The sequence below is a fragment of the Enhydra lutris genome, unplaced genomic scaffold (genome assembly GCF_002288905.1).
Source record: "Enhydra lutris kenyoni isolate GAN:26980312 unplaced genomic scaffold, ASM228890v2 scaffoldscaffold2, whole genome shotgun sequence".
NCBI lineage: Eukaryota > Metazoa > Chordata > Mammalia > Carnivora > Mustelidae > Enhydra > Enhydra lutris.
The window spans coordinates 84,113,661-84,127,095 of NW_019154086.1; the positions used below are offsets into that span (position 1 = coordinate 84,113,661).

Consider the following 13,435-nt stretch of genomic DNA (forward strand, 5'->3'; position numbering starts at 1 on the left):
TTCTCCTTTAAAATTTTCATTTTCAAATTACTCATTCAAAGTGGGTCAAACATCTTTTAGTTGGTAGCCAATTTCTGAGAATGTACCATAAAATGTTTATTCCAATAAATCTACTTACTGTGAACTGAACATACTCTGAGCACTGCCTTGTAAGCACTTACAATTTGGCGATACATTTGTGGCATAAACTTCACTTCTTAACCAAATAAAACACAAAATTGTCTATAGACTGCATTATTTTTCCAAAGTCATAAATTTAAGTGATGCAGCTCTATCCTCTAGTGTGTACTGTACATGTATTAGAAAGATGAAACGAGATATTGCAATAGAGTTTTTGCATTTGGAAGCAGCCCGAGTATGTCCTAATAATAAATTGCCTCTTTAACTATTTGCTAGATATTCTAGAGTTCATTTTGTTTGTTCCTTGGGGAACTTCATATTATAGTCTGACTTAATGAGTTGGAGAGATTAATTATGGTAATTCAGAAAATGCTTTTTTAAAAAACTGTAATATAAACACAGCTCTTGTGAAACACCTTAATTTCCTTCTGCTTGTTATAATTCTCAGACAGGTCAATTACAACAACAGGTTAAGTTGATTCTACATATAACCTTAATTTCCTTTTTTTTTTTTTAAGCAAGCTTAGTACATCTTTGCTATTTAGCCTGAAGACTTAAATTTCTTTCTTTCACCCCTGCTTTTTTGTCAATAGTAAAAGCCACCTTTCTGCTTTTCTTTTTGACTCAGTCCCTGATATTCAAAGAAGACTTTGCCAACACCATTGTTCCCTTGCATCTTTCTATTCCTACACCCCAACTGCAAACCCTCTAACGTGATTGGTTCCAACCAGCGCACCCAGCCTAGCTTACAGTACAGAAACTCCCTTCACATTCAGTCCTGTTCTTCATGTCACGAGGAGTAGAGATTTGTGCTTATCACCAAATAAAATTGCAGTGCAAAATTTAAACATAAAAGTTACACAATTAAAAGTTAATATATGGCACCACAGCCTATTAATTCACATATAGTACAACAGACCAATAAAAACAGACAATAGTATGAACAGAGCTAAAAAGAAGGAGCTTGCATAGCAATGCACGAAAGACATTATATACAGAGGAAAATCCTTTTCTTCCTGGAGGGCGAGTTTTGTTTTCTTTCTTTTTTATATACTCCTGACAAGAAAGAGTTAAGGTGGGTGGTGTACTTAAGAGAAGAACACAAGTAAAATATCTGTGGGATATGTGTGGCTGTGTGTCTTTACATTGCATTTACAGTTCTTTTAATAGTACATAAATAAAGAAATTGTTCATTGCACTGTTTAGTGTCATCACTTCCATGAGTTCAGACCTGGTGGTCCTTCAGAGCAGCTTTGCATGTCTCCTCTCAGTTACTCTACAAAGAGATAAAAATCAGAGGTAAGTTTGCATTGACATTAGGTGGTCTTTCCTCCTGACCAGCACGACAAAAAGCCACGTGAACAGATAATAAATGAAAATAACACCATCAGATGGATTTTGCGAGTGTGTAAAGGTAGGAAACAGTGATGGGAAGGGAAAGAAAGAAACATTGTAAAATTTGGAAATTTAAAATTCACATAGCACTCTCTCTGCATGTCCTGTGAGTTTACAGTTACACTAAAATGGAAGTCAAAGCAAAATCCAAGCAGTCATGAATCAAATTAAGAATTATAAACATATCTTAATAATAATCACATTAGTAAGACAAGAAGAATGCGAAGGCTAGTCAGTAAAGAACTTCACAGTTTGAAAGAACTTTTATTTTTCATTATTTCATGGCATCCCCCAGTCTGTGATGGAAGCATAATAGTAATGCCATTTTTTTAAAATCAGGAAGTAGAGAGATTGGGAAGGTAGCTGACTTGCTCTGGGTTGAGAAGACTGGAATCCAGGGCTGTTCCTTCATCAGTGCTTTTAATGTGAATTCAAATAAGCAGCTGAAACTATTTAACAAGTATAATTCTGACATCGGAGAGAAGAATTGGTAAATTTTACGAAAAAAAATTAACACAAAGAATTCAGAGCTTCTTCCTGTGATTGTGATATGCTCTCTTTCTCTGTTGTCTGGTATTTTATTTTTATAGATTTACTTTTATAGATTTTTTTATTTTTATAGATTATATAGATTATAGATTTTTATAGATTAAGATAATAATCTTAAAAGCGATTATTTTATTTTATAGATAGTTATATCAATGTTGGCTCTTTATTCAAAAAGAAATTTATTTATAAAATATGTTATTATAATAAAAAATCAACTTTACAAGGTCGACTGCCTAAATCTAAAAAAAATTATAATAATAAATGAAGAGCAACTAGGGAGTGAGGAATTCCTGAGGTTCTTTAAAAGGCAAAGAAAACTGCAAAGTGGACTGTACTTAATTAACTTATAAATATTAAGATTACTTGCCTAAATATGGGCAATTTTTGTATAGTGTGAATCAGAATTGGAATAGAAGAAATATTCATTTAGTAGATGGCTGTAAATAGCCATGTTCTATTTCCAAAAATCATAATCGATTTTTTTCTCATAGTAAAGCACGATTTCTACCATTCTGAAATTTGTTTATTGTCCCAATATTATTGATGAGGTTCAGGACGTGCTACCCCAAAACACGACATCTTGGCATATGGAATATTGAAAGCTGAAGGAGTCTGAGAAACCAACAGAGGGAGGAAGGTCACTCTGACCTCTCTCCTCCCCACCTTGCTCTTCTTCTCTGAAACAGACCATAAAACTCCCACGTGAAAGTTACCCTCCCTCTACCAGAGGAAGGAAGACATTCTTATTCCCAGAGACAGGGAGTTATGGGGCCGAGGAATCTGTGCAAACAAACCTTGTTAAACTAACCCTTATCTTCCCAGTTACTTCTTTACCATTGACTACTCCCCTACCCCAAACCTCTCGGTCTCATAAAATCTTCACAAATTTATGGTTTCTTTGTCTAAAAGATACAAAAGCTTTCTGCTCTGTCACTTCTTTCAGTCTACACGCTCTTCTGAAGTCACCCATGGACATGTAAAAATTCAATAAAATTTGTAGACTTTTCTCCTGTTAATCTCTGTTTATCAGTTTAATTCTCAGACCCAGCCAGGGACCATAAGAGGGTCAAGGAAACTTTTTTCTCCCCTACATTATTAACCCACTATTTGTTCTGAATCACCAGAGCCTTTGAAGTGTCCTAAAGCACTTACATAATTCACCTGTAAACTGTCCTTGACTATTCGAGCCCATATATCCTATGTCAAGAAGGTCGCTGGCATTGCGCTGGTGACTTCCCCTCAACACCTCAGCTTTCCTCGGTCCAGTGGATCCTTTAGAAGACGCTGTTCCTGATGAGCTGTGACCTCCTGGAGACGGGAAACTGGGCTTGCTATAGGGCACCAATGTCTCCTCTGAAAAAGAAGTACAAAGAGCTAAGCTGAACAGCAACATGGAAGCCAAACAAACTTTAAATATTAACTTCAAGATGGGCTATTTTACGATTTCACTCTTCAGTAAAATTAAAAATAAGAGGTTTAATAAGCCCAGATATTAAAAATTTCCATGTGCAAACAACATTTCTGATAATAGGAATTGAAACAGGATTAAATTAAAAGAAATTTGGGGATGGGGTGCCTGGGTGGCTCAGTTGTTAAGCATTAGCCTTTTGCTCAGGTCATGATCTCAGGATCCTAGGATGGAGCCCCTTGTTGGGCTCCCTGCTCAGCGGGGAGTATCCTTCTCCTTCTCCCTCTGCTCCTGCCTCCTTGTTCATGCTCTCTCTCTCTCAAATAAATAAAATCTTAAAAAAATAAATTTGGGGGGGGTGCCTGGGTGGCTCAGTGGGTTGAGCCTCTGCCTTCGGCTCAGGTCATGATCTCAGGGTCCTGGGATCGAGCCCCACATCGGGCTCTCTGCTCAGCGTTGAGCCTGCTTCCCTCTCTTTCTGCCTGCCTCTCTGCCTACTTGTGATCTCTCTCTCTACCAAATGAATAAAATAAATAAATAAATAAATAAATAAATAAATAAATTTGGGGATAAAAATACAATGTTACATATCATTTGCAAAATTTAAATTCATTAATAAAAGGGAGCTGAATACAATGAACCATATTATTTAACAAAAGCATTTTTATGAATACAATTTCTGGACTTCAGTGAGGCTCCAATTAAATTTTTCAAAAATATTGAAGAAACATGGTTTTTGTTTCACTCAAAATTATAGCAACATTTTCTCAATCAATTTAGATAAAGAACTATATATGAGTTGACAAAGCTTCCTAAATTTTTGTTGTTTCTGGGGATAGAAACACATTATTTTAAAGATGGTGTATTTCCTTAAAAGAAAAAGAGAAATACACATTTTCATAACTAAATAATAAATGAAAACATATTTTATGTATCAATCCTACAAATAACACAAGGTGTATTATTAAGTACCTAATATTTTAAAACATTTTTTTCTTTTTTTCTTTCCTTTTTTCTTCTTCTTTCTCCCTACCTTTCTATTTTTTTCTTTCTTTCTAGATATGGACTATTATTACTGTGATGACTATTTCTCTCCTTAAATGGTCTTTATGAAATCTCAAGAATCACATGATTTTTCTCTCACAACCTGAACGATGTAAACTTCCTAAGTGTTTCACTAAATCTAGGTCTTAAAATTGACATATTTTGGCTCTTATAAACATTACATTTTCTAAAATCTTAAGCACCAAATTGTGACATCATATAATTATTGCAAATGCCTGGGTAGAGGGCATATCTACAAAAGACTGAGTCCAAATTAAAAAACAAATGTGTAAAGAAACTTTCAAATGTTGTGTTGAGTGTGTTTGTGTATATGTTTTAATACTTAATCAAAATGAATCCCGATATGAGAAGAAATGTTCCAGAAAATGTATTTCTATAATAGGCCCCAACAACCACTACCCCTCCCAAAACAAAATCCAACCACAAGTGAGGACATTTATTTTGTGACAGTTCCAGAAGCTTGATTTATAAACAAGAATATTTCCCAACGAAATGTTAACAATCAACTAAATTTAACCAATTGGAGAAAGCACAGGCCCAGTTTAACCTTTTCTATCCTGAGATATTTACATACATTTATGTGCAACTTTGTTATTTCAATGAGTTCAACGATTTGACTGAAGTGAGTTCTCTTCTCAAAATGACTAGTTACTTCAGTCAAAATGAAACTGGTTGAAGACAGGGATTAAATGGACATTAAGATGAAATTTAGAGGTCTTAAAAGCATTTCCATATAAACATTAGGAGGCAAAAATATCAAATTGTCTCTTGAACAATACAGGTGAAATCTCTTCAGCTCAAAGACCCCTACGCAAGGTTAACTTGAGGAACAATCCCCATGGGAATCAGCCTTAAGGTGTATGTTGGTGAACTTTGCTGAGGAATCCCAACTTTTCAGTGATTCAAGGCAAACTTTTTTCAGATGCGCTTAAACAACTGCCATTTCTAAAATACCTGGTAGGAAAACAAAAGGTAAAAGTCCACACTTTCTTGGGACTGTGCAGAACACACCTGGTCCAACACTTTGTTTGTGTAGGGCTTTCCGTATATCTTCTTGGCGTTCTGTGGAGTTTATCCATTCTTGGGTTTGTCGCTGCCACTCTAGGGACGTTCTAGCTGGACAATCCAATGAGCTCTTTGTGTCTTCTAAGTTGGATGCTGGTGGTGTTTCCAGAGAGCTTCCTTTTCTCTCTGTTGAGTTTTCCACGTTACCAGCATGCTGGCTCGGGCCTATTTGCTGCCTTAAACCCTGACCTGGAGGGGGATCTGGTGGTGGTGGAAGATCTAAAAATTGTGAATAATGTTTAGAATGGACTAAAATTTAATGAAAAATACAGGTTTTAATTCAAGATGAAGAAAAAAACCCGTGCCCTCCTAAAAGTCTCACTCATGCAAAAGAAATCTGAGGGGGAAGGGAGGGTTGCAGGGGGAGCAAAGGTCAGTTATTTCTGTTTAAAATGCATATTATTGATCTCTTTGCTATCATTGAATCCCAGTGTCTTTGAAACAAAATCGACTGATTTCAATTATTATATGTGGAAAGTGTTTTCAATTGCACATTGAGGCTAACGTTCAAGGTACAAAATACAATTTATGTGTTCTCCATATTTTCTTCATTGTCCACCCCAACTCCCCAAAGTAGACATATCATGACACAAAAATGACTAGACATTCTAGCAGCTGTGTTAGTAAAAGGCCCTGGGAAGAATAAAGGCTGTCCTGCCACTCTTCATAGGAAATGTTGCCCTCGGGAAATTAAGAACTATATGCTGAATCATACGCAACATATGACTGCCTTTACCCATGTATGTGGTACATTTAGCAACAGTCAAAGGGTTAAGCTAACATTTATTAAATGCAATTAACATTCTGCCTGACAACCAATTCTGGCTGTTCGTTTCATGAGTTAGCTAATGAGTTACAACTAATACATTATAATCTTCCAATGTATTAATTTTAATAACTAATAACCAATGTTCAGAGTACAGATAGAATATGCTTCATGGTGCTAGAATAGACAATGCATCATAAAAATTTGAGATGTGGTAGAATAGATAACTTTGCAAAAAAGCTCTTTAAATTAAATATAAGATATGAAAAAATCAAAAGTTCAAATGTGTAGCTAATTTTTCATTTTCCTTTCATTAACAGTTCAGATCATGACATCTTTATATTTGGATTGTCTTCAACTGTGATCTTAGTCTCTTCTTTCATCTTTCTTTAAGAATTCTACTAGTTCTATAACATGATTTGTACCATTATACTAGTTCTAAAATTACTTCGTTGAAGATTTTGAAGTCTCCTGAACATTCTAAACATTCTTTTGGATTATTACCTTCTAATTTTTCTGGCATACTATTGCAAACTTCTCTGTTCATCCTTAGAATATCAGTGATTATATTATGCGTTCATGAAGTAAAATACCATATGCGCTACATATCTCTATTATCAATGGGGGCTGTTGCATATAATATTCATCCATTATTTCCCGTGCTGCTATTGTATTAGTGCTCTTATTTCTAATAATACTGTTTGTGAAATTCAAAAGGAAAAAGCATGAATTTCTTGTGAACGAAAGATAGCTTCCTTAAGGAAGGCTAAACTGTTCTTTTTAAAGACTTTGTTAAGAAACTTTATACTCTTTCATAATGAGAAAAATGATACTGTCCTCCACTGAATTGACAATAACACTCTCCTCCGCATCTGCTTTGGGAGTTCCCACGTTGAAGCAGCATTCCCAGTTCTTATGTATGTCCTCTTGTTAGATTATGAATTATTAATTATTGAAGGGAACAGTGTTTCCATCTGGGAGAATAAAGTTGCATTTGGAACATTTCTTCCAAAATGAAGAGCTAATCCAATATTGTGATATCTGTTTGTAGAATAATCCAGAAATAAATTTATGTTTCCTTTATATTCAAAACTGAATTCCTTCGGTAGGCATTATTGTAAATGTAAAGTAATTATTTCATTTGAGTGTTTGGACTTAAGACTGCCAGTAGTGGGGAAGGGCAGGAATTATGATATTTGCTTTCAAAATAACTATCTGGTCATTGATTTTTATTCTCCATCAAAGCAGCTTCATCTTTAAAATGGCCAAAATGGCATCTACGTATGCTAGCCAAAATTCTGATTACTATTTAATTTAACCTGAAATCATATAGCTACATAATTAAGTAATTTACTTGGAGTTTGTATATTCTAAGAAGAAAGAACATGACATGCACATTGAAATAAACAAATTGGAAAAATAGATGAAATTAAGAATGACTGTGGCAAAAATAAAAGTATCTAATCAAATATGTTCACTTAAATTTATTATTTATTTCCCTGTTGATTCATTTCAAGTAAATCAATTCACTAAAGAGTCTCTTACTAGCCTACTGAGGATTTCCTATTGTCAAGTACACAACAGTCCAATGAAATATGTGCCATTTTTATTGTCTTTTTCAGGTTTAAAGAAAAAAAAAAAGAAGGCAAAAAGAAATCAGATACCTCCAGCTGGGATCTCTCCTTCTATGAACTCCAGGCTCACATCACTAAATCCATACTGAGGAGTTCAACTTAGATGTTTAGAAAGGATCTAAAATTTCACATATCTAAACTGAGTTCTGGACCTTCCTCTACAGGATATGTTTCTTCGGTAGCGTCCATCATCTCAATTAGTAGCAACTGCATTCTACAAGTTGACCAAGACTTTGGAGTAATCCTTGACTTTCTTGCTTTATAGCCTGAGTTAATTTCACGAACAAATCCTGTGGGCTTTGCCAACCTATAGCCAGAATTCAATCCTTCTCCTTGCTTCCACTGATGCTACCTCGGGAAGAACTTCTACATTGCTTCCCTGGATGAATTCTACAACCTCTTAAGTGGTTTCTGGGCTTCCACACAGAAAAGCACATTTAGCCTATCTTGACATAACAGCTACAATGGTTTTTTTAAAAAATAGAAGCAGAAGTAAAATCATGTTACTCCTCCACCTTAAACACACACACACACATATACACACACACCCCTCTTCAGTGGTTTCCCATTCAAAGTAAGAGCCAATGTCCTTACAGAAGCTTAAGACCCTACAAACACTGGCCTTCACTGACTGGTCTAACTTCATATTCTATTCCGTTTTTCTCTGCCTCGGTCACATTGCTTCTCTTATTTTTCGGCAAATAAGCTTCAGGCTTCCACTTGCTGTTCTCATGACCTGGTGTGACCTCTCCTTGATACCAGCATTGCTCTTTCCCTTTTAATCTTCCAGTCTTCTGTACTGTCATCTACTTGGTCAAGCCTTCCCTGAGACTTTACTTAAAAGAGAGCTGGCCCCCTCCCCAACCCTGGTATTTCTCTACTTCCTTCCTATGTTTTTTTCCTCCATGATATTTGCCAGCATCTTATATACTTTTACTTTCCCTTATGTATTTGCATTGGTCTTTATCTTCCCTCAATAGAATGCAAGATCCAGAAAAGCAGGGGATTTTGCCTGCTGGTTTCCAGCCTATCATTTGGTATGAGAATAAACTGATTAATGAATAAAGAAATTTGCTAAATGGTATCGGTTAGTTTGTAGCAGAGCTGGAGTGTGGCCAAGGTAGTCTGTGGAGAGCAAAGACTCCCTTCACTAACTAGGACATAGGAATGAGGGGAGAACAGACTAGAAGGAAATGCTATGGGGGGGGGGAAGTTGATGGACAGAAAATTACTTTCTCTCCCTTCTTTCTTCAGCATTTGTCAGTATATTGCTTTTAAAGGGTATTCTTTAGCTTATGCAAATGTAATAGAAGATTTGGACTGAACAATGCCTGCTTAGGAGAGTCTTTATTCACGGGAGAAGAAGACTACTTGATGTGTGTGGTGGTTTTTGCATTGCCTTTGAGACAGAGACTGATGTTTTTTACCGTTCCCGATTCCTCTTACTAGACACAAGAAAACATTACTTTTCCATCTAGTCAGTAGTCTGATGTCATGTGCCCGTGCTCTTGTCAAGGAAATGAGAAGTGATATATGCCACATAGAGTCTCCCAAGTGATCACCCAGATTTTGTTCTTCCCCTCACTCAGAAGCCACAAATGTCTCACATTAAAAATGATGGCATCCCAATATTGAAAAAGCATACATCCTTATACGACTACTGAGAGGAGATCCACCTGACCTTTATAAATTATTCTAAATTATTGTATCCATGAGAAACAAACTTGCCATACTAAGCCATTGAGGGATAGCAGTTGTTTGGTATGGCAGCTTCCAGTAATTACCCTGATTAATTTACTCACCAAACACAATATCAAAATGTATCAAGCAAAAGTTTAAGTGTAGAAATGTCTATGCACTAAGTGCTACTCAACAGCAGCCTTCCCTAAAAGAACAGTTTGATTTTACATACAAATATTGTAAAATTATTACTGATGCATGGATTCATACCATACAAATCTAGGACACACACATTTACTATAAAATAACACCATCCTTAAGGATGATCTACAGAGTGCCATCCATAATAGATGTCCTCATGTCATAACTGGAATATCATTGGATCATAAACTTGGGAAGACATGGGAGCCAAAATTTCCCTTGCAATATCGTTGCTTCCAAAATATATATACTAACAATACATAATCCATAACCCCCTTTTGAAATGGTGGCAACTTTAAGAGTTGGGGACCTGTCTGTTGTTTAGAAAGATAAGCAATAAATTGATCATATTTTAAAGTAGGAGGCAGCTTATTTGAACTAGACATTCTGAGAAAACTGGCAAGAACAGTATTTTAGTAAGAAAAGGAGCACTATCTTGTTGGTTTATATTTTTTATCTTCCAGATATTCTGTATATTATCTTCAAACATTTCAGAAAAAAAAACATTCTTTTCTCTTTCCATGACATTAATAGCAGGAAAACTATACAAAATTGTTAATTCTGAGTTTTATAACTACCATATCAATGGGGGTGGTCCTTTTTATCTAGAGGGAATAAGATCAACACTATTGACTGCTTTAAATGCTGAACTAATCTTCAGATCATCTGAGGCAGAAAGGAAGCGGTGAGCATTTTTGTTCACCACAGGATATTGGTTTATAAAGGAATCAAGATCCTGAGTACACCCTTACCCTCAAATTCCACAGAAACACTTCCCAATGAAAACAAGGTAGCAGGAAAGATGAGTAAACCTGAAAGCTTTTAGAACAAGTTATGGTTGACTTTTAAAGTCTGCCTTGCATTACAAAATGACAACAGAAAGCACAGAGATGGCTACGAGATACAGACCCTTCTCCCGAACCAATAAAGAGTAAGTACTTTTCCAACTAAGTCTCGTTCTGTCTTATAATGATAAGCCTAAGAGACTGAAATGAATGTTAAGGACACCATCATAGCTTCTCAATGCTGATTGCACATTAGATTCATTTGTGGAGCTTTAAAAATATCCATAATTGGTTTTCACCCAGAACAATGAAATCACAATCCCCAGGGGGCGCCTGGGTGCCTCAGTCGGTTAAGCGTCTGCCTTCAGCTCAGGTCATGATCTCAGGGTCCTGGGATCCAGCCCCACATCTCTGCATCAAGCTCTCTGCTCAGCGGAGAGTCTGTTTCACCCTCTACCTCTGTGCTCTCCCTCTCTCTCTCTAAGAGATAAATAAAATAAAAACAACAACAACAAAAACAAACAAACAAACAAACAAACAAAAGAACCTACAATCCCCAGGGGATAATTTAAGAGCTTTGTAGATGGTTCTAATGTGAAGCTTGGCTAGGTTCACCCTTTTGGTATTTAGTAGAACTATCTCAGATTAAAGTTTGTATGCCTGGAGGGGATAGCTGAGAAGGGGGAAGAAATGTAGCTTTGATTTGGGCATTATACTAGGCTCTTGACATAAATCATAGGTATTACTAGAATAAAACATCAGGATAAATATTTGTATTCCTATTTTTAAATGTATGAGAATTCAGTTGAACGTACAGGAAATAGATCCTGCTTTAAAGAGATGAACTACTCTGTATTGAATGAGGACATCGTTCAGTAATGTTGTGCTTCCTGAAACTAGCAGTGTTTAAATAAGTACTCAAAGACTGAAAGTTATACATAAATAAAAGAATTGAAATAAATCAGCAGACTAGGGTCCATGGGCCAAATTCAGCCATTGTCTATCAACAGGTTTTATTGGAAATCAGTCACACGCATTCATTTTTTTTTTCCTATAGCTACACTCACACTACAATGGCAGCCTTGAGTATTTGTGACAGAGACTGTATGGCCAGGTAAAACAAAAAATATTTACTATATGGACTTTTACAGAAAAGCTTGCTGACCCATCTACCAGATGATCTGTAGTATGCTTTTAGCTCTGAAATTCATGAAACTAAAAAAACTGCTACATTACAAATCACTTCATGGTCTTTTTCAAAAGTGAAATACCATCGAAGTTATCTTAATTTGATGTCAGAAATGTCCCAAATTTAATATCAGAAATGCACAGCAAGTGCACGTGCTACCTGCGTTTTCTTTGCTAACCTCAAAGGGGAATGTCCATTAAAAAGCATTAATGGAAAATGCCAGAATGGCAGCAAGATCAACATTGAAAAGTGGTATGGCACACATTTCTTGGGGCGTGGTAATACCGAAATCCTTCCAGGTTGTTAGAAAAGAGGGTGTTTTCTTTAAACGAGACCATATCGCCAGGTTTTCTGCCTTGTTACATAATGAGGCAGTGCCTAATCTACCACTGCTACTTTAATCTAAGTTAATGATTCGCACAGAGCGCATCTCTTCGGCGAGGAGACAAGAGAGAAGGAAACAAACCTACCATCTGTCATTCCTTCCCTTCGGTGAGGCAAAGCTGGTTGTTGGTCCATTCGCCCTCCCTTGTGTTTTTTAGTGGGCCGAGGCCTCTGACTTTGACTCAGGGCCGCACTGGTATTACTGTCAGTAGAAAATGGGCTGGTTGGTCGAGGTCTCTGAGAGGAGGTAAAAGCTTTGCCTAAAAAGAAAACAAAGGGAATGGGGTATAGAGAATGTTATAAGGCAGTGATTCTGCCTGTTTTGTATTTCTGCTCTTACTTAGCCTAACCTATAAACGTGCCTAGAGATGCCATTTAAAGATACCAAATACTGGTGCATCTCCATAAAAAAAATATGCCTTCTTGCTTTTATTTTATCCAATTTTTAGTAACCAACACACTGCCCACTGGAAAAAAAATTCAAGCAAATGGATGTAAAACAAATCTACCGACCAAAAACTTGATATTACTTGATTTATATTTTTATTTAACCTTGATGATCTTAGTGGTATTTTCATGGTTATATGCAAATTCATGCTGCTTTTACTTCTTGAAATGAAAGAAGTTACTTCTGAAATAAATTACGTACTTATTTGCTTAATCAAATTTTATCCTTGGAATCTTACAAATTCTCTCTGAGCACAGAAAAAGGTCCTGAAGTAATTGCATTTGAAAAATCTACATGAAAGGTCTGCTCAGAGACATATATTAAACTGACCTTACCACCCATACAAATACACGATGAATTTTACCTCTTCTACAGAAACTCAATAACATTAGTGTATAGTATAGGATAGATAGCAGGGTAAAATCACCTTGCATATCCAAAGTGCAATAGGTGTTTTCTGATGGATATTACTGTATCTGAGCAGACTCCAAATTCTCATTGAAAAGTGAAATTGTGTTACGTTCTTTTCTTGAGGTTTAAGTACATATGCAGGGAAATTTATTTTGTGAAAAGGGTAGCTAATAAATGTTCAACATCTTATGATTTTAATGTAATGTTTATTATGGTAAGTGAGGGTTGTTTTACGTGCATGTATCTATTCTCTTGTGCATGTTTTCCCTTTACACAAAATTATTGTATGTACTTACATTTTCTTAAGTCAATGTGACATGATACTGCTTAATGCT

General features: G+C 35.9%; 1 protein-coding gene across 1 annotated transcript in view; it reads right to left on the reverse strand.

Moving 5' to 3' along the window:
- Positions 1 to 1,067: 1,067 nt before the first annotated feature.
- LOC111148368 (roundabout guidance receptor 2) overlaps positions 1,068 to 13,435 on the reverse strand; it is a 583,098-nt gene continuing 570,730 nt past the window's right edge. Inside the window, exons 26-28 of the mRNA XM_022504872.1 lie at positions 12,328 to 12,501; positions 3,217 to 3,417; positions 1,068 to 1,396 (exon numbers count right to left, since the gene is read on the reverse strand). Coding sequence (XP_022360580.1) covers positions 1,395 to 1,396; positions 3,217 to 3,417; positions 12,328 to 12,501 — 377 coding nt within the window. The 3' untranslated portion in view covers positions 1,068 to 1,394. The remainder of the gene's footprint in view (positions 1,397 to 3,216; positions 3,418 to 12,327; positions 12,502 to 13,435) is intronic.